Source organism: Anopheles merus, chromosome 3R (assembly GCF_017562075.2).
Source record: "Anopheles merus strain MAF chromosome 3R, AmerM5.1, whole genome shotgun sequence".
NCBI lineage: Eukaryota > Metazoa > Arthropoda > Insecta > Diptera > Culicidae > Anopheles > Anopheles merus.
In genome coordinates, this window is record NC_054084.1 from 2,243,437 (window position 1) to 2,262,765 (window position 19,329).

The following is a 19,329-nucleotide window of genomic DNA, read 5'->3' on the forward strand; positions in this document are numbered from 1 at the left end:
GTGCATGGAATGCAAACAGTTCACAACCTGCAACGTACAGGTCCGGCAATAAAATAGAATTGTTTCATACGGATTGCAGCGGAGCGAAACTAGTTTTCATTGCACGACACGAACTCATGCACGTTCATGCAGTTCGAAGCATTTAATGTACAAACAAGGGATTTTTATTTTTTTGAATATTAATAACACAGCATGAAATCAAACCGTTGTTTTTATCCTCTTCACTAGCGATGCGGGAATACCAAGCGGTTTTCAATTTGGGAACAATTTAGTTACAGATAGTATTATTAATCCATAACAAATTATAAATGTTATTGCATTCTTTTTCGATAGCTTCTTCACTACTTCTTTGTACATATTTGGACAGAGTGAATGTTTGCTTATTGCAATTTAACGCTATTTCCTAAGGCAGCAGATACGCGCATTACATTTCGCATACCTAGCTACACGATGTATTTCAGCGATTCACGGTTCCTTCGTCAACTGAGATTGAATGACGCGAATCTCGCCCTTGAATAGGAAAGCAGTAACAGCCAATTCTAAGGAAATCTTCAACGTTTATGGAATTCTTCACCGATTCAAACGAAATCCACCACAACGTCTCCTACAACGCGATTCGCATAACAGACACTGAACGATATCATAACCATCGTTCCAACGGCAGTGAGCGCTCCCGTTAGAATGCAATCCTGCAATCCCAGGTGCAAGATGTCTCCGTCTCAAACGTACCACTTGAAGAGCAAGATGAAATATTCTCGCTCGTTACATCAAATGTAAATATTATTTTATGACCCAGGGGAATCAATTTGTCTCGCGTACACAGACGGACTGACGATACGATAAGGCAAGACGCTGAGCAATCGAGTGATCCTGTGCTTTAAAGGAAGGGAATGCAAATGGAACTGGTTGAAGAGAAGAAAGATATCGAAGTATGTCCTCTATAGCAACTTTCTTCTTTAAACAGTTTCCTCTGCAACTTGAGGAGAGATACTACACATCTTGTTTTTTCAGCCTTTCCTTCTCAGACATAAATCGTTTAACAGTGATGTTTGCACTTCAATTAGCATATCTGTTGAACTTTTGGCATCACCAACACACTGTAGAGAGGTTACATTGAACAATATTTATCTTCTAATAAAAGAACATTGAAGTCGTCACTGCCTGGAAAATCAATTCCATTCAACAATTTCTATGTGGATTCTGTGTAAAATAAGATGTATTTAGCGCTGAGAGGGTTATTTCATAAATACTCATAACATCTATTTACCTACACCCACTGGAAGTAAATGAACTGTGTCATAATCCGTTGTCCCCAGAGCTGGATGCACTTACTTTACTGCAAACATCTCATTTAAACACAAATGACCCACAATCAAGCTGGTTTACGATATTATACGGAGTGCAATAATTGTGGTTTGTGGATATATCTATAACATACCTTCAACAAAGCTTACTGCTCGTTTACACTATGAAAAGGTAATAAACGCTTAACGTTTCGGTATCAATTGACGATAACAATTTATTTAATTGCAGGGGCTTGTTGCAAATGAAATTGAAACTGCTAGATGGTTTGCTGGTCGCTTATTATGACCATCGATCGAAAGTTGATTGAACAACTATTCGCAAGCGATCTCATGTCACCGATAGAATCTTTTGCTTTGCTTTCAACAGGGCAATAAAAGTACAATAAAAAAGTGTTAACATAAAGGTCTATTTGCTAATATTCAATAATTATTTCACAGCAAATGAGGTCATCTACTAATCAACATTTTAAGCTTTGTTGCATTCGATATACTATTTTACTCAAAGATTCAACGATAAAAGCGCCAAACGTGGCCAAACGCGGAACACTTTACATTCGTAGTTTCAGAGTATTCAAACACACATTCATGTCTCAATATATTAATCAAAAATACAGTGAGATCACAAATGAATCTCAAATTAATCTTTAGAACTATTCATCAGATATAAAAACAAAAACGTGAGTAATGCAAGGAAGTTCCATTAGAACTCTATTCATTAAGCACATCGTCATCAGAGTCATATGAACTGGAATCTACTGAACTCTTTTCAATGTGTTGATAACTAAGAAAAGACACATTTAGAATTGCATTTGGACCAATTTCCAGTGCTACAGTTCCCTTCAGCAAACGATGACACAAATTGGAGACGAAATTGGCAGACATTAATGAGACAGACGAGGGGCAAAATAACATGAGCTGGTGGTGTTATTTGTGTTATTGGTGGACAGTGAAGCTGCAACGAAGGAAAAAGGTCGACTGCAATAACCGTTTTCACATTTTGTAAATCACGATCGAACGATAAGGCTGACCTCTATTGCTGTTGGATAAATAATTTATTCAATCCATGGACGTGATGGGAATGATACTAACCGTGCAACAGTATAACCTGTTAGGTTATAAAATTATACTTAATTGTGCAGCAATGTAGGTTTTTACGGAGCTTCAATAGTTGGTGTAATTATTGGCAAAAGGAACAACATAACAACTCTGTTCACATAGTGATTTCTCTTCAATCAAAAAGAGTTGCAAGCAGATTGATTAGGATTTTCCTGCTGCATTGAAGTATAAATCGATGAAAAAAGGGGCAGAACTAAAAATATTCAATAAATTGCAACATCAATTTTCCATCCATTCCCTTTGCTTCGGTTACTATGAAAAACCGTGACTTTCGATTTTACTAAACATCATCCATGGCATATAATAGGAAACAACTAAACAACTAAACAGCTTCCGCTCGCCGTACATTTACTAACTCAACGGAGCTCACTGCTGATATCCAAGCTGCGAACGATACCAACACTGTAGAAGATTCTGACAACTGTAACCACTACAATCATCGTACTAAGCCGACTAGTGATGTTAGTGCTGGAAACTACCGAACAAATACACAAGCATCTTCTGATCCTGTTTTGAACCAAAACACCACCAACAGGGGCATAGCCGAGAAAGTATGGTTATACTTCACGAACATCAAATCGCATGTCTCCGCTGATGATATGCGTGTGTGGCTTAAAGCTGTGCTACCAACGGACGATATTAATGTTTACCGTCTCACGAAAAAGGGTGTGAACCTGGACTCGATGTCCTTCATATCGTTCAAAGTGAGTGTTCCTAAATCTCTTAAGGAGCTTGCGCTGCAGTCTACTATTTGGCCAGTTTCACTTACTGTTCGGGAGTTTGTTGCTCGTGGCCTACCAAAGCAACGTGTACATGAAAGGGCTCGATTTGACCCTTCTGAGCTTATTTCGCATCGTACAAATAGTGAAAATTGCTCTTCAGCTGTGCCAAAAACTACCGCTCATCCGGATCATTTTTTGGAACATCGATCGCCACCCCCACAGCGCGGGATTCTATCACCATCCCAGTTGACCGAGATCCTAGAGGCTATTCAACTGGAGTTTCCTCCCACACCGCCTCAGTTATCACCGGGGGTGGGGCTTCAATCACAATTCAATCTCAGCAACAGAACAGCTCACAATTAATAGACCCATTCGTGATATATTACCAAAATGTTCGAGGCCTTCGCACCAAATACAATGAATTGCGCCTTTCTGCGAATGAATCAGGGTTTGAAATGCTTGCCCTTACTGAAACCTGGTTAAATGAATCGATTCCATCCAACATGGTCCTTGATAGTGATGCCTACAACATATACCGCTGCGATCGAAGCAGGTTAAACAATGAACGTTTGCGTGGGGGTGGTGTGCTACTTGCATGTTCCGTTCGATATCCTTCTGTGGCACTTAACATTAATCAACCCACGCTTGAAGCTTTATGTATACGTGTTTCTTTTTCTAAGTTTCGTCTTTATGTGGGGATTGTTTATGTGCCACCGTATTTGAGCAGCGACCGCAACTATTTGGAATCCCTTTCTGCTTTCATCAGTGATGCATACATGCAAATGAAACCGAATGATCATCTTATCCTTCTGGGCGACTTCAACCAACCTGCGTTAGAGTGGTCGCTTTCTACCGTAGTAAGGCCAGATTCATCTTCAGCTATAAGACATTATGTGCCACATATTTCTTCGAATACATCCAGTTCCTGCTTTTTGGATATGTTAAACTTGCATGAACTCTATCAGCTGAACGGGGTGCATAACCATTTAAATCATTATTTGGACCTGGTGCTCTCCAACTCTGCTGCAGCTGCTTGTTGTTCTGTGTATCCTGCTTCGTCACTGCTCCTGCCCCAGGATGCCCATCATCCTGCCCTAGAAATTGCGTTACCGTCTTCTTTATTTAGGGCTAGTAGGGTTAGGAATGTATTACCTTCTGCTCCTAATTCATTGAGTGTTCGTTATAATTTTCGGCTCACAGACTATCGTAAACTTAATTCAATTCTATCTCGTTCCGACTGGTCTTTTTTTTATCAATGTACATCGGTCGACGAGGCTGTCCAATCGTTTAATGCTTTGTTAACCTCTGCACTCCTTTCATGTACACCTATTTTTCGTTCCCCTCCTAATCCTCCCTGGTCCAATCGTACTCTTCGCAACCTGAAAAAGGATAGAATGAAATATCTTAGCAGGTATCGTCTGAACCGATCTGCATTCAACTTTCGTTTATTTAAGTACGCTGCCTCTGCGCATCGACTATACAACAGGGCTCGTTTTGAGGCCTATTCGAGTAGACTGCAATCGCGTTTCCGTTCTGATCCAGCATCCTTCTGGCAATTTGTTAGAATACGAAGAGGGTGCAATACGTTACCTAATGAAATGGTACTTGATTCTCGAACTGCCTCTACGCCTGTTGAGATCTGTGAGCTATTCTCTGCACATTTTTCCCAAATGTTTGAGCCACCGGTTAGTGACCCTAACCTTATTGAGGCTGGGCTTCTCTACACGCCAGAGAACTTAATTAATCTCTCCGATATTTCGGTTAGTTCTGAAACAGTTGTACAGGTGTTATTTGGGTTGAAACGTTCTTTTACTCCTGGTCCAGATGGCATTCCTGCCTCTGTTTTAATAAACTGTAAGGACGTGCTTGCTCCACACCTTGCTAAAATTTTCAACCTTTCACTTTCTCTTGGGGTTTTTCCTGCTCTTTGGAAATCCTGTTGGCTTTTTCCGGTACACAAAAAGGGCTGCCGTAGCATTGTTTCTAATTATCGTGGGATAACCCAAACATGCGCCACAGCCAAAACTTTTGAGCTATGTATCCTTCCAACCATACTTCATAGTTGTAGTTCAGCTATTAGCCCTAAACAGCATGGGTTTATGCCTGGTAGGTCTACTTCAACTAATCTCATGTCTTTTGTTTCCAATATTTTTAGATCTTTTGAGGCCGGTACCCAACTTGATGCAATATACACCGACTTTCATGCTGCTTTTGATAGTTTACCTCACTCTTTATTATTAGCTAAATTGTCTAAACTTGGTTTTGGTGATGGCATTATTAGCTGGCTGTCCTCATATTTAAATAATCGATCATGCAGGGTTAAAACCGGGTCGTACTTATCTGAGGAGTTTTTTTGTACGTCAGGTGTCCCTCAGGGTTGTGTGCTTAGTCCACTTCTGTTTTCTTTGTTCATCAATGATGTTTGTAATGTTTTACCTCCTGATGGTCATCTTCTTTATGCGGATGATATCAAAATCTTTTTACCTGTGTCTTCTTCTTCTGATTGTCTGAGACTTCAGCATTACCTCAATGCATTTGTTCATTGGTGTTCATCCAATTTACTTCGCCTGTGTCCCGAAAAATGTTCTGTTATTTCTTTCTCTCACTCTCTTTCTCCTGTTTTATTTAACTATACTCTCTCTAGCGCTTCCCTCTCTCGTGTTATGTCCATCCGTGACCTTGGTATTATACTTGACTGTCGTCTTAACTTTAAACTGCAGCTTGATGAGGTGCTACTAAAAGCAAACCGAACCCTTGGGTTTATCTTACGTTTTACCTCTATTTTTAGAGATCAAAGCATCCTAAGAATCCTTTATTGTGCTTTGGTAAGGCCTATTCTTGAATACGCTAGTATCATCTGGAATCCTCCCACTATTGATGGCTGTTCGAGAATTGAAAGCATTCAGCGCCTCTTTACCAGGATTGCTTTTCGTCGTTTGTTCGGTGCTGCCTCACTACCTCCCTATGAAACGCGATTGCAGTTATTCAATCTTCACTCTTTAAGCTTCCGCCGCCAAGTGTTTCAGGCTTGTTTTATTGGTGGCTTATTACTTTCTGCTACTGATGCTCCTGATTTACTCTCGTCCATCTCGCTGTATGTTCCCTCTCGTTCTCTTCGTCCACGTGATCCTCTGTCAATTGAAACACGTCATACTCTTTATACTTTCAATGACCCTCTTCTGTCCTGTTTCAGATTGTTTAACCACTTTTACTATCTCTTTGATTTCGACTCCTCTCTTAACTCTTTCCGTAACCGTATTTTTTCTTCTAATTCCCTTTAATTATTCTCCTTAGTTTTCTATTACTCTCTTTTTTTTTGTTAAGTTTATGATAGTCTCTACGCTCTACCCTTGTTTTTTTCTTTTCTTTTTTGCTAGGTCAAGACTAGGTTAGTTAGGCTTAGTTTTTCATGAATCATTTTGTTTTTTTGTTAGTATTTAATTAGTTTTAAGTCCATTATATTTAGCCTTGATGGCAGATATTGTATTAAATAAATGAAATGAAATGAAATGAAATGAAATGAAACACATAGGAAAGCTACCAACGATAGAATATTTGATGTGCACGATTGTAAAAATGCTTACTAACACCAAAATAGCATTTACAGGTCAATGGTAAGGGTAATGGATTTATGATGGAAACTTTTCGACCAAAAACCGCTTGTAAGGCTGAAAAGTGAAACAACTGAGGAGGGTTTCGCTTATTCAAAAGCTGCGTAGCGAATAATAACACAATAATAACCATTCTTCCAGTTCCAATCGATATCCCGATCACACAACTCAAATGTTGATTAGCCATTACCCCGAGATCACATCGGCCTTTCCGTCGGCCTCAGAGCATTCAACGCAAAGTTATGCTTTGAAACACATTTTGCAGGTCTCCATTGTCCTCCCAGAAGCAATATCAACCGGTATCAATTTACGACTATGGATGGAATGCTTCCATAACCCTTGTCTGCCGGTCGGTTTTATCCATGTTGCGTGCTTTTACCGAGGAAACAACAAAACTATTTCGAAAAGCGTCCAACCTAAGCAAACGACCTCTCTGCGGCCTCATGTCTTTGAGTAGTTGTGAAGGTTGGCGTGATGGTAGGTCTTTGCGCTTGAACAAATAACCGTAAAATGTAAACAAAATTATCCCTACAGCTTCCAAGGCTATCATCTGCCCTCAAGAAGCCTACTTCTTGGCATGTGCTCCAGGAAAGGATGAAAGTCGGTGAATATCTTCGGGAGAGTCGGTTCTTTGCCGCTGAATGTTGGTTAAGAACGTTTATGGAAGACTTTGAAACCAGCTTAAGGGGTTTCTTGGCCCAGCTGTGTGTATGTTCGTTGTGTTAAAGGCCTTTGTAAACGCGTACGCTCAATGTTTTCTCACCAGAATGTTGCAATTCATAAACATTGTCCTCACAAGCCATAGGTTGTATCTTTCCGTGTTACTTGTTTGAAGAAATGAATATCTTTACAAATTAACACCTTGCCAGAACATGAAACTACAATGTCGGCATACGCTTGTATAGTCTTAAACTATTCACTACTATTTATGCGATAATGTAAGATAGCTTGAAAAGAGATAGAAATGGTCTATTTATCTAATTGTTCTGGAAAGACTAGCAAAATCGAACATTAATAAGGCTGATTTGACATACCTGAACAAAGATGATATTCTCTTCAGTTGAACACGATACAGAAAAATCTGATGAGGGAGCGAAATGGATGCTACAGCAGAGATTTTGATGATTTGTTTTAGTCAAGAGTAGACCAAATTCTGTTATCAGTGGATACAAAGTTATAGCAACCGTAACCGAGTTTTCTTACAGCAAAGAATGCCGTATAATAGCTCAACATCCATTCGAATTCCACAACTTGATATGGATTTCTCAAACTCGATCGATGCGTTGATGTGAAGTTGTGTCCTTTTTGATGGCGACATAAAAAAGAAACGCTCGATCAACGCGGAATCGCTTCATGTTAATCGAATTTTAATGACCTCCGTATCAGCGATGCTCATCGTTTGCGATTTCTTCAGGCGTTGAGATTCTTTTTTCCGCGACCTGAACATGAACATGTGACAACCAGCAACACATTGTCTCGCTTCCCATCATCCCCCGAGGTCATGTTCCTAAGGTCGTTGAGGGATTGTTTCTGGAAGATGTTTAAAGTTCCGCGTACATCCTGCAAAGGACATTCTAACAACTCCCACCGAAAACAGCTTCGACGAATGGTAAAACTCTAAAGCAACACTCCACCTTCCCTTCCCACTAGTGGCGATACTAGAGGCGCGAAAATGGGCGCACAAGATAAAGATAAAATTCAAATTTATGCTCCACTCCAACTAATGAAAAAGGCATCACAACAGAGCCACCTTCCTTCCTGTCCTACCTCAAGGCGCTTCCGTGACCGTGAGTCAGGCCGTGGGCGTTCGGTATGTTTGTTGTTCCAGTTCGATTGTCTTCCGGTCAGTCAGTGGTGGGCTGGTTTGGTTGCGAAATAGGATCGATCTGTTACGGCATGGTGGTTTTCTTTTTTCACAGTCATTCGCATTGCTGCTGAGTTCTACGACTCTTGACCAACCGTACCACAGAGTCCACCATTGCACATCGTAAACCGTGGCGTTCCAATGGCCCAAAGAGATAGCAAAAGTTGGTTGACATAAATTCTGCATCCGTTCCTTCGATCCCAGACACGCTGTGCTTTACTGTGCCAATGTTCGTATCCTCATGGCGGTCTTCCATTGTAGCGGGTACGTTTCGCTCATGCCGGTAGAAACAGGTTGGAAAAGTACTGTTCGATCCATGCGTTTAATGGAAATTACGATCCCAACCACTCGCTGCGGCTTCTTCTACAACATTCCCTGATGAACTTCCATCGCATTCTCACACGGTCCAGGTCCAGTGTGGAAAATCCAACGGTTCGAATGAGGAATGAATGCTGAAATAGCGAAGTACTTTTCGATGATAAATCAGGCTTGAAAGGTTTTGCTAATCCATTTGCAAACAATATGTGGTGGGATTAAGTCTTCTCTATATTTTACGTTGTAAGTCTTTGAGACTAAGGCGTATATCGATGGGTTTATAAGTTTAATTTACTTGCCTGTAGTAAGTTCAAAATGTTTCAATACGATTCCTCTTTTAAAGCAAAATATTTAATGGAGCCAGGTAACTCCCACTACCAAAGAACAATTACAATCGATTTCGTTCTTCATCCTATTATCATGATGAGCGATGCGATGGATGCAGTATATCTTGTCTTAAACTGCACTACATCGTGTCAAACACTCTATCCACAGATATACCGATTTGAGATCACACTAAGGATGTTTCTTCCTCGAGCGAGAAGTGACAAGTCGAAGCATCTTGCTACAACGCCCCCAAGGCCCATGAGCCATGTTCGCGAATGCAAGCAGAACAAGCGAGTTTTAACGAACGAAATTGAATCAATAAAATATTCATCGTTCGAACAACGTAACACAATCAATGCTGCAAGGGCTCAGGGAAAAGGAGACGCCCTAAGGAAGCTTTAAATTAATGTGAAACAGTGTTTCAGGATCAGTGTTTCGCGGCGTCGAGCATGGTGATAGAGCGCAATAATTGATTTTGCTCGAAGGAATTAGAATCAAGTCGATCTTGAACGCCCACTGGGAGGAAGACGTGACAATCAATGAGACAACGATTTGCAAGTATGTCGCTGGATTCAATCTGATCCCGAGGATTTCTATACGTTTTCTAACACCCCGCATGTTTAATGAAATAGCAAAGCAATCCTATTCGCTCTTTAAATTGAACCGCAATAAACGTGTTTACTCCCAACGTCATAAATCCATGAAATTAACGTTCTATCATAAATTGCACCGATAATAGTCGTACTTTACTAAATATTATTTCATGAAACAGGCACAACTTCACAGTCCATAAATATTATCCTTCCTCAGCAACAATTAACTGGCTTCCGAAGTGAACCGTGCCAAACTCCTCGTCTAAGCAAAGTGTTCCTCCCACCTTTACCCAACGGAAGCAGATTGTGCTGACGAGGAGCGTTTCATTATTTTCCGCTGTAAACGATACACCACTGTGAAATCGTTCTACGTGCCCACCAAAAACTAACGGGACGCTTAATTTATGCTCATGAATATTAAACCGATCAATTTTCCCAACCGTTTGAGCCTATCCGGCGGGACTCTAGTGGGGAAGGTTATAGTTAACTGTTTGCTTACTTAGTCGCTGGCTGATGCCTGATCAGCTGGAAACTAAATCAAACTGTATGCTCAGCTAACTCAACCATCGAACGGCAGAATATCACCGCCCCTTGGAGTGTTGTAAAAGCGAAGCGGAAGGTCGGAGCGATCCAGCCAACCTGAAATTTGAGGGATCGTTTGCTTCGACAAGGGATACCGTCGGTTTGATGCGTTGGCAATCAACACGTTAGCAAATCCGAGCTTTTCGATGCCTCCATGCCTTGCTTACGGGGTAACAAACAAGTGAATGATTAAGATAACACTCCCCTGGGTGTGGTGAACGATGAACGAAGGAAACTTGAGGCTTCTATCAAACTATTCAGGAAGTCTAAATAGAAGACTTTTATTCGTGGGGTTCGTTAAAAAGCCAGACGTTCACAGGGACCCATCTTTGTTTCGATAACATCAAAAATTATAAGTTGCATTTTGGAAATGCATGTAACAAGCGCTCAAATTAAACTCTCAACAGTGAAACGTTCAGAATTCAAATCTAACCTCATCCAGCTGAGCCTTTTGAAACGTTGGAATACATTAATTATTCGGTAAGATTCAGTACAAAAATAACTATTCCCCATTGGAGTAGAAGCTTATCGGCTTGCTTCAAGAGTACCTTTGAGCTTAATTCTTCAAAACCACCTGCAACCAGCATTCCCTAGCCTTCTTTAAAACAGTATCATCATACGCCATAGTCGAATAACCAATCCAATCGACCACATCAACCAATCTGAAACCATCCAGAATGCAGGACTCAATAGGAACGGGTAAAACTACTGTTATCCTTTGGAGTCTCAAAATGCCTTCCAGCAATCTTCGAAAACCAACTTCATTTTTAGCCATCGTTCCCCTTCCATCGGACCAACTAAAACTATTTGCTCTGCTGAACTTGGCTCGAACTTGCTCCAGCTAGACCCGTGTCTCTTGTGATGGAGGTTATGCCCAACACCAAATCCCACGGGTCGATTAATTTAAATTATGAGTTTTCCATCTCTACCCGTTCTCGGTGCTCGCTCCCATGTTTACAGTCTGCCACAGGATTGTCTTTTCCAATGCTCAAGAATTCCAATCCACTTGGTACTGAGCGTGCACAATAAAATCCTGGCTACAGAAACCTCACGAGGTGGAGACACTAGACACTATTTTCCTCTCGATTAAATTTAACCTTTCCTTGTATACCATACGTCCCAGCCGGTGGGCAGATAATTTCATTTTCCAACCGTCCCAAAGGACAATAAAGAGCGGTGTGATTATAAGATTCTCCAACGCCCCGGACTGCATTTAAACTCTGGCGAGCTGGAATGGCAGTACGTCGGTTAATGGGACAGTTTGTGCTTTCGAATGTAGTTTTAATTAGTTTTATGGCATGTAAGCTCCGGAATGAGCTCTCCAGAAGTTGGCCAGATTGTTTGGACGATGAGACATTATCGCGTACGATAAGATTGAGTCCGCTGCAACTGAATGATTTATACAAGGACTGCGAGCTTTCGTCATGTTTCGGGAGCTTAATCTTAAGAACAAACTTTTCAATTCTAATTTCTAAAACCTCGCATTATCCCTTTATCAGGAAAATTCCACAGATTATCAGTTGAAGATTGGATCGGGATCATTTGCAGTCCCTTTCTAAGATTGCTCAGGGCTTTCGTTGGACTCCTCCAAACTGTGTTGCGTTTCCCCTTCCAGCAGGTTGCTGACCTCGTCCATTACTTCCTCGTCCGACACGAGCACCAGCTCTATTGGTCCCATGGGCACGTAAGGTCCACCAACGGCATAATCTTGTTCCTCCTGCTCCTGCGGAACGGTTTCTTCCATCTCCACTGCAGGTTCTGGCTTGGGAGTTTCCTCCGGCCCAAGTTCATCGCCATTTGCCGTTTGCTGTTCGGGTCTGGCACTGGTTTCGACATTGGCTTCCGGTTCATTAGCCGCCGGGTAACCGTACCGAGTATGCAACATGTCCAGCTTCGTCGTAAAACTGCTGCCCCGACGCATTGTTTGATTCATTTGCTTCAGTAGCTTTTGACTTTCGTTTTCAAGCCGCTCAAGTCGCTCGGCCCGGGCCGATGTGTACTCACGCTCCTTGTCGGTGAGGCAGGACAGGTCTACCCTGCTCGATTGCGCCTCACCCGAGCATCCCGGCACGGGAGATGAGTCCGATTGGCGGGCCATGAAGCCATTGTGGATCTCATCGATCTGGGCAGATATTTCGGTACCCCGGTGGACCGTTTTCGAAAGCCTGCTGCGGAACTCCTTCGCTTCCCGTTCCAGCCGCTCCAATCGTTCGGCCCGTCGCTGCAGATACTTCTGTTCGTCTTCACTCAGCACTACCTGTTCCTCCGTCTTGGATTGGGAGGTCTCGCCCGTTTCCCCACTCTCCGTTTGGACTGGAGCCTCCGAAGGGGACGCCGTAGGTGTTGGTGACGAGTAGCGGTCCAACCTGGAATTGAGCTCGGCCATTCTTTGCAAACGTGCTTCCCGCTTCCGTTGGAATAGTTCCTCGCTCGACAGCTCCCGATCCGCGTCAGAGTGTGACGAAGCATCCGGGCCTTCGAGGCGTTCCTGCGTAACCGAGGATTCGGCACGTTCGTCCATTACTGCCATCTCCAAACATTCCAGCTCCTCCTCGCTCAGCTCACTGGCGCTTTCGTTCTCGCTGTACTCGCCCTCGGCATCGTCATTCCCTGTGCCGGTACGCTCAAAGTCCTGCTCGTCGGCATCATCGTCCTCCTCGTCCTCATCCACCTCGTCCTGGCCACCCGCGGCAAGGTTCATCAAACGAAGAAACATATCCTGTGCCGATTCCGGCTGACCCGCATCATTGTGCCTTTTCTTGCCCTTTTTGGAGGCCGACCGACGCTTCTTTCGCAGCACCACAGGAATCTCTTCCGGCTCCTCCCGGCCCGGCTCGTCTTCCTCGAACGGAAAGATGGGTAAATCTTCGATCTTTTCATTGCAGAATTGGTTCGCCCGTTCTACATTCTCGAGCGATTTCATGTCCGACTCGCTGTGCACCTTTCGCAACACGCTTGCCACGGCGAGATGGTAGATATTGGACAGAGAGCTCCCAACAAAACACTTATCCAATCGGCCAACCATCTGGTTCCATTTGTCTGACTCCAAACCCGTTGCCGCTCCTCCACTGAAGCTGGGTGACTGTTGATTAGCCAAACTTGACTTCTGATTCACGTGCGTCTCTATCTCGTCTCTATAACCGAATTGTTGTACAAGTCTTAACCTCGACATGCGACTTCTACTGACTACAATCAGCCTGTAAAGTTACCATACAAAATAATTATTTTAGCCTATTTTGTATGTATAATTGAACCAAATTTGCCACAAAATGTACTGTCATCTATAACCCTCCATGTTATAGTGCAAAACAAAAACTCCAAACAATCACTCCTCAAAGTTAATTTAGATTAGCTTCTACCTGCCGTTCAACGCTTCATTTCACCAAAGCACGTTTTTAATTCTTAACAACTATGAAATTGTGTCAGACACGACCCAGCTCAGTACAATTACCAGAACGACGACGGGGTAGAAGGGTGCTCCAGCAGAAATGCTCTAAATTGACCCATTCACTCCACAGTCCAGGTTCCGGGTTCCGGGTGTGACACTTTGCAACGGCAGCCATCTGCAGTTCTGGCACTGCTTGATGAATAATAAATAATGCACAATTCGCTTCGAGCTCTCGCGTTCCAGTGCCCGGCTGCTGGACCAACGTTGACCGCAATGCGCACCGATTTTCGGCCACTATCGAAGCTTGCCATGCAGTGCCAAGCACAACCTTTCCCTTGTTTCTCCCACTCCCCCTGTTCCTCGCCAGAAGAAGAGGGCCGCTGATTCATTGAAACCTTATGCTCGACCGCCCAAAGCCTTCGTCGAGTGGTGACATGTGACGCGAGACTAGACGTTAGATATTCATAAAGCTGTGAAATAATTCACCGTACGTGAGACTGGCACAGTTACCACCATCACACCATGGTCCCTCGGTACGGGCAAATGTAGTTTAAAATTGCACGTTCGCTAACCCAAAGCGAACGCCGTCAACGAACCAGTCAAAATGCAATCGGTAGGATATGCTGGCGTGCATAAATAAATCACCAGTTCGTAAATCAGATTTATGGCCATAATGAATAGAATTAATGGGATGACTTCGTGTGGGCTCTTTGGTTCTGGTTCGACTAGCGCAACGTGAAACGAACTGCCGGCAAAATTCGATCATCGAAAAGAGTTAGTGATAATTATAACACCACTTGTTGTAACATTCGACACTTCTGTACATCGGGTACGAAAGGTACTTGGTTGTTGTATTTTATATTTGGAGCAAAATAATTAAGATGATCGAATTCCTAACGTAACATTTATGCCTTTAGGCAAATCAGACGAATAGTTTTCTCAACTGATCAAAACAGGTGAACCTTAGACAGAGCTTTGCTCTGACCTTTCACACTACCGAACCGTTGTGTTAGCAATAAGAATAACATCCAAACATGACTGTATACCTACACTTTTCCAACGAAAAGGGCACGTCCCATCTGCACTCCATGGCTTCGAAGAATTTGTGCAAAAATAATGCCCTTCATGGTAGCATGGGGCCCAGCAGCATCAAAGAATTGCCTGACAACGGACCGGCTTTTCAGAGCTGTTTTGTGGAGTTACCCACTACCGTGGGCGCAATGGTGGAATGGTCAACGGTTTGAATAGCATACCGCTCGGATAGTTAGCTACCACCATTACGGTACGCTTCTGAAGGTTTCCAGCGAAAGCCTCTCTCGTTATCGCTTCGTTTCGTGGTTAAATTCCACCGAACAAGAGGGCAGGCCTGTTGCCATTTGCCGGCTGACCGATGAAATTGTAATGATGATTTCGCCAAATATCATTTCACTTTTCTGCGAATGAATGCTACGATACGGTACAGACTGATAAACACTAATGGTTGCAGGATATTTGGCCTGGAGATTGATATTTGATAGGCAAATTACAATTTCAAGTGACGGCGTTATCATACAAGTTTGTGTAGCTTACACAGCAACAGCAAAATTTTTATGGTAAGCATTCGTTGAAGTGCTCATTGTCCTTTTTGTAACGACTGCTGTACTGTACTAGCAATCATTGATACAGGCACGTCATATCATATCAACGAGATGGCTAATTATAACAGAAAGAAACAGTGAAACGCTGTTCCGGGAAGGATGACATCGCAATCATTACTGCAGCAAAACTGTTTGTAATAATACATTTGTAACTGGCTTTACGCGTAACTAATTAAAATGTTCGTTAATATGCATTTAATTCGCGGAAACGTTGCGAATGCAATGCATTGTTTGATAGATTTGACCATACCTTCACGCTAAACGATAAGTTTGAACCTTTATTTTCAATAAACCCAGTTTTGTTTAGAGCAATGAGTTATACTAATATTTCTAAAATGTTTAAGAGAATTGAGATTAATTAGAGACGATAAAAGCGTATTTGAAGCTTTTTATGCTCATTTCATCCGACAATGTATAGTCCGCAACACAAGGCATGTTACTCTGTGATCTTATGGAAGGATAGCGGGAAGTATATCCTCATCATGCTTCACCCACAGGTGGAAAACTTTTCATTGAAATCAACTCTTACCCACATTCTCACCACAAACAAATCCGTTTAGTGATCTCAGAGCAAGTTTCAGCTTTCTCGAAAGGTTTCCCATGTTTTATTTGCTTAAGTATACCTCTTTTAAAATGTGAGATTATTCAACATTGGTATATTATCTCGTATATTGTCTTATTAACTTTTCAATGTTGACGCTCTAAACAAACCACGTTTTACAATGATGAAGGTTACTCCTCACCCTGATATAGATGCAGTCCATCGCGAACGTAATAAGAGCTGCACACAAAAATCATCCACCATCGCAGCATTGTAATTTCAATCATGTTCCAGCCAGAGGGCAAACTTTTACCCTTCAGACGATAAATGAACAGCGTGCAGAAAGTGAACATCGCATCAGCTCAAGAGCGCACTGTTCCGTTTGGATTTATTGTTTCCACCTTAAAAATGCCCGTAACCAACCTTCGCTTCTATGGTACTCTCTCTCTCCTTCTCCCTCTAGATACGACCAACGAATGCAAATGAGTTGGTCACCGACGAGAGAGAGAAAGTTACGCCACGTTCTTAATCGACGTTATTACCCGTGCCACTGGAGTTCTAACACAAGACAAATAAAAGCGGTACCAACTTTTACGAAAACTTGTAGACCACCCGACTCTCACTCTCCCTTTCTTTCTCTCTATCTCTCTGAAGAAAAAAAAACATAAGTGTGAGCTTGAAAAACGACGCACGTCAAAATGGTGAAACTTTTCCTGCTTACGTTCCCAGCCTCACCACTCCACTGAACCGAGCAAGGACTAGCAGAATACGATCGCTGGTAGTAAATGTTAGTACGCTTTGTCTTTATCTCTCAGCCACTTCATAGGTATAGATGCGCCCAAGTGCTCAAGTGCAGACGACGACGAGTTCCCAAAAGCGAGCAAATCTTGTATGCAGAACACTCCGTTTTACTGTTGGTTGGAAAATTAGTTTAATCATAAACGTGAAACTTTTATCAAACGGTTTCCACTTTCCATGCTCCATTTTTCTTCTCTCGCCCAGTTACTCTATGCTTTGAAGTTGTGCTAGATACGTCGAACCCAGCGGCACAGAAATCGGGAGCGATTCAAAGTCTTCAAGGTTCGATCGGTTGTCGATGTTTGATTTGGCCGTCCATGGCTCTATCCCATCGTCAGTCAGGTCAAAGGACAACTTAAGCATAACCATTGCAGATGGGATTTCTTCTTATTTCTTATTCCCTCTCATGATTCGCTCCCCCGCGCTCGTGGTCACTTCCACCCAGCTCCACGCACAGTAGACGAACTTTTCGAACCATCAGCTCCAAAAATAGCCATCCCGGGCTTGAACTATCCGCAGCATTTTCGTCATTGTTAGCGTTTGCTAAAGCTTACAGAATAGGGACAACGGTGGCACCATAAAACGGCTATGATTGCATTGTGGTGAGTGGTGACAAACTTGGCCCGGCTTGTGCCGGTGCCTGATTGGGATTATTGTGTTTCGCTTGCCACACTTTTGCCCCGTTCTTGCTGTGTACAATTTGGCGGCGGCAAATGGTAACAATTTTCATTCCAACAACCAAAGCGCCCAATGATCTGACGGGTAGCGTCACCGAGTAGATGTAATAATTGTTTTAGGAAACATACTTTTCAACACAAACAATAACACACAAAAAACAATTCAACCATACTTTTGTATAACCCCACAGCCCTCCTGCTAACCATCTCCACGCGCAAAAGGGAAGAGAAAGTTTTCCCATTTCGATTATATCTGTCCCATCGTTGGGGAATTACCCATGATGGAGACTTACCGCATTGATCCCCGACGTTGCTACCTAATCATTATTAGCAAAGTAACGAAAACCATTATCTAAGTTTTTGCGTAGAAATATCGCAGCCAGCAGCAGTAGCAGGACGTAAGCAATGGATCCTGCTGCTCTAATTTGCTTTAATGAAATGAGCATCATTTGAATGATAGTTGCTAAGTTTGGCAAGCTTCAACAACGAATAGACGCTGGCCAGTTGCTTGCCAGTTTATGCAAATTTTGCCACTTTAGATAGCTGTTGCCATTCATTGTGTATTGCCTTAGAGGTCTGCCAAAGAGTCTAGTGGTGTTAATTTAAATCATTGCTAAGCTTCCACTGCTAAAAGAATAAGTTTTAATACAGCATCTACACATCTTATCGAACAGTCGCTTTTAATTTGCTTGCAAAGCTGAGACTTCCACAGTGCAGAACATGCCCGGCAGCAATGTTATAAACCAAGAGGAAGAAAAGCGTATCTCTAGCTAGTGTGAATATCAACCTTATACTCATCCATTTGCCAAGGGAAGGTAAAATTGAATTAACTTTTAGACGTGTGCGGCCAAGTGACAAATAGCTAGAGCACGACTCTTCCCAGCACCTGCTGCTAGAGTACCTGGTGTCGAGGCGTCCAACAGTAGCGGTTCGGGTGATGATTATTGACACGGAACTTCTACTACCTTGCCCCGAAGAACTCGGCTCGATAAACTCGGCTGCTGCTGCTGCTGAGCAAATGAACCGAAGATACACACTGACGCCTCGAACTTTGAATGAAGATTGATGGAGCCGAGCAGAGCGCGTTGGGAGGAATGGTGTGAAAGTTATTTGAATATTTATTCATTTTGCTTTCTTTCCCGATTTCTTCTAGCCCATGAATCTTAGAAACTTCGCTCAGGTGTTGCCATATTGGCCATCGGGCCAAAAGGGAAGAAAGAAGATTACCACGACCGTTCGGTGCGGAGATTTCTAATAACAAACGCAAATGAATCTTGACCTCAATCTTGCACACACTTTGCTACCAATCTCTGCTTGTCATTCTTTTGCAACCACCAGTCCGTTTCGATGTGGATGCAATTGCTATATACAGTAGTATAAATAGGCTTATGAACTTATTTAAAACAATAGGAATTTCATTTCAAACCTCAAGCTGTTTTTTTATTAAATTTGCCAATAAATACTAATTAACAACATCATAAATTAGTCCCACCTTTACCTGGCATGATTAACACAATCAAGATTAATGCTAATTGTAATTCATTCGAACGTAAAGATGCACTCATTTCCCCTATTTCAATAAGTTTTCGCGGTTACGATCACGTTGCTAAGGTCTAAATTACTCTCTTTAATAGCCGCTCTGTCGGCATAACTCATCACGACCGGTCTCATAAAAGTATCAATTCTGCTGCTTCCAGCTAAGATGGATGCAGGAAGCTTTTAACAAACAATAAATCTTTCAGTATCTAATTTTAAACCTCACAATGAGCAGCAATCTCTTTCTCCTTCTCTCCCTCGCTCTGCTGGCAAGCCGCTTCAGAACAGATGTAAGGTTTTGTAGCGAAGAATATTTTC

At 42.4% G+C, this 19,329-nt stretch overlaps 1 protein-coding gene across 1 annotated transcript; it reads right to left on the reverse strand.

Moving 5' to 3' along the window:
- Positions 1-11,989: 11,989 nt before the first annotated feature.
- LOC121595406 (midasin-like) lies at positions 11,990-13,606 on the reverse strand. Its single transcript, XM_041919351.1, has one exon. It carries the CDS (start codon positions 13,604-13,606, stop codon positions 11,990-11,992), a length of 1,617 nt encoding a protein of 538 aa, XP_041775285.1.
- Between the last annotated feature and the right edge of the window lie 5,723 nt (positions 13,607-19,329).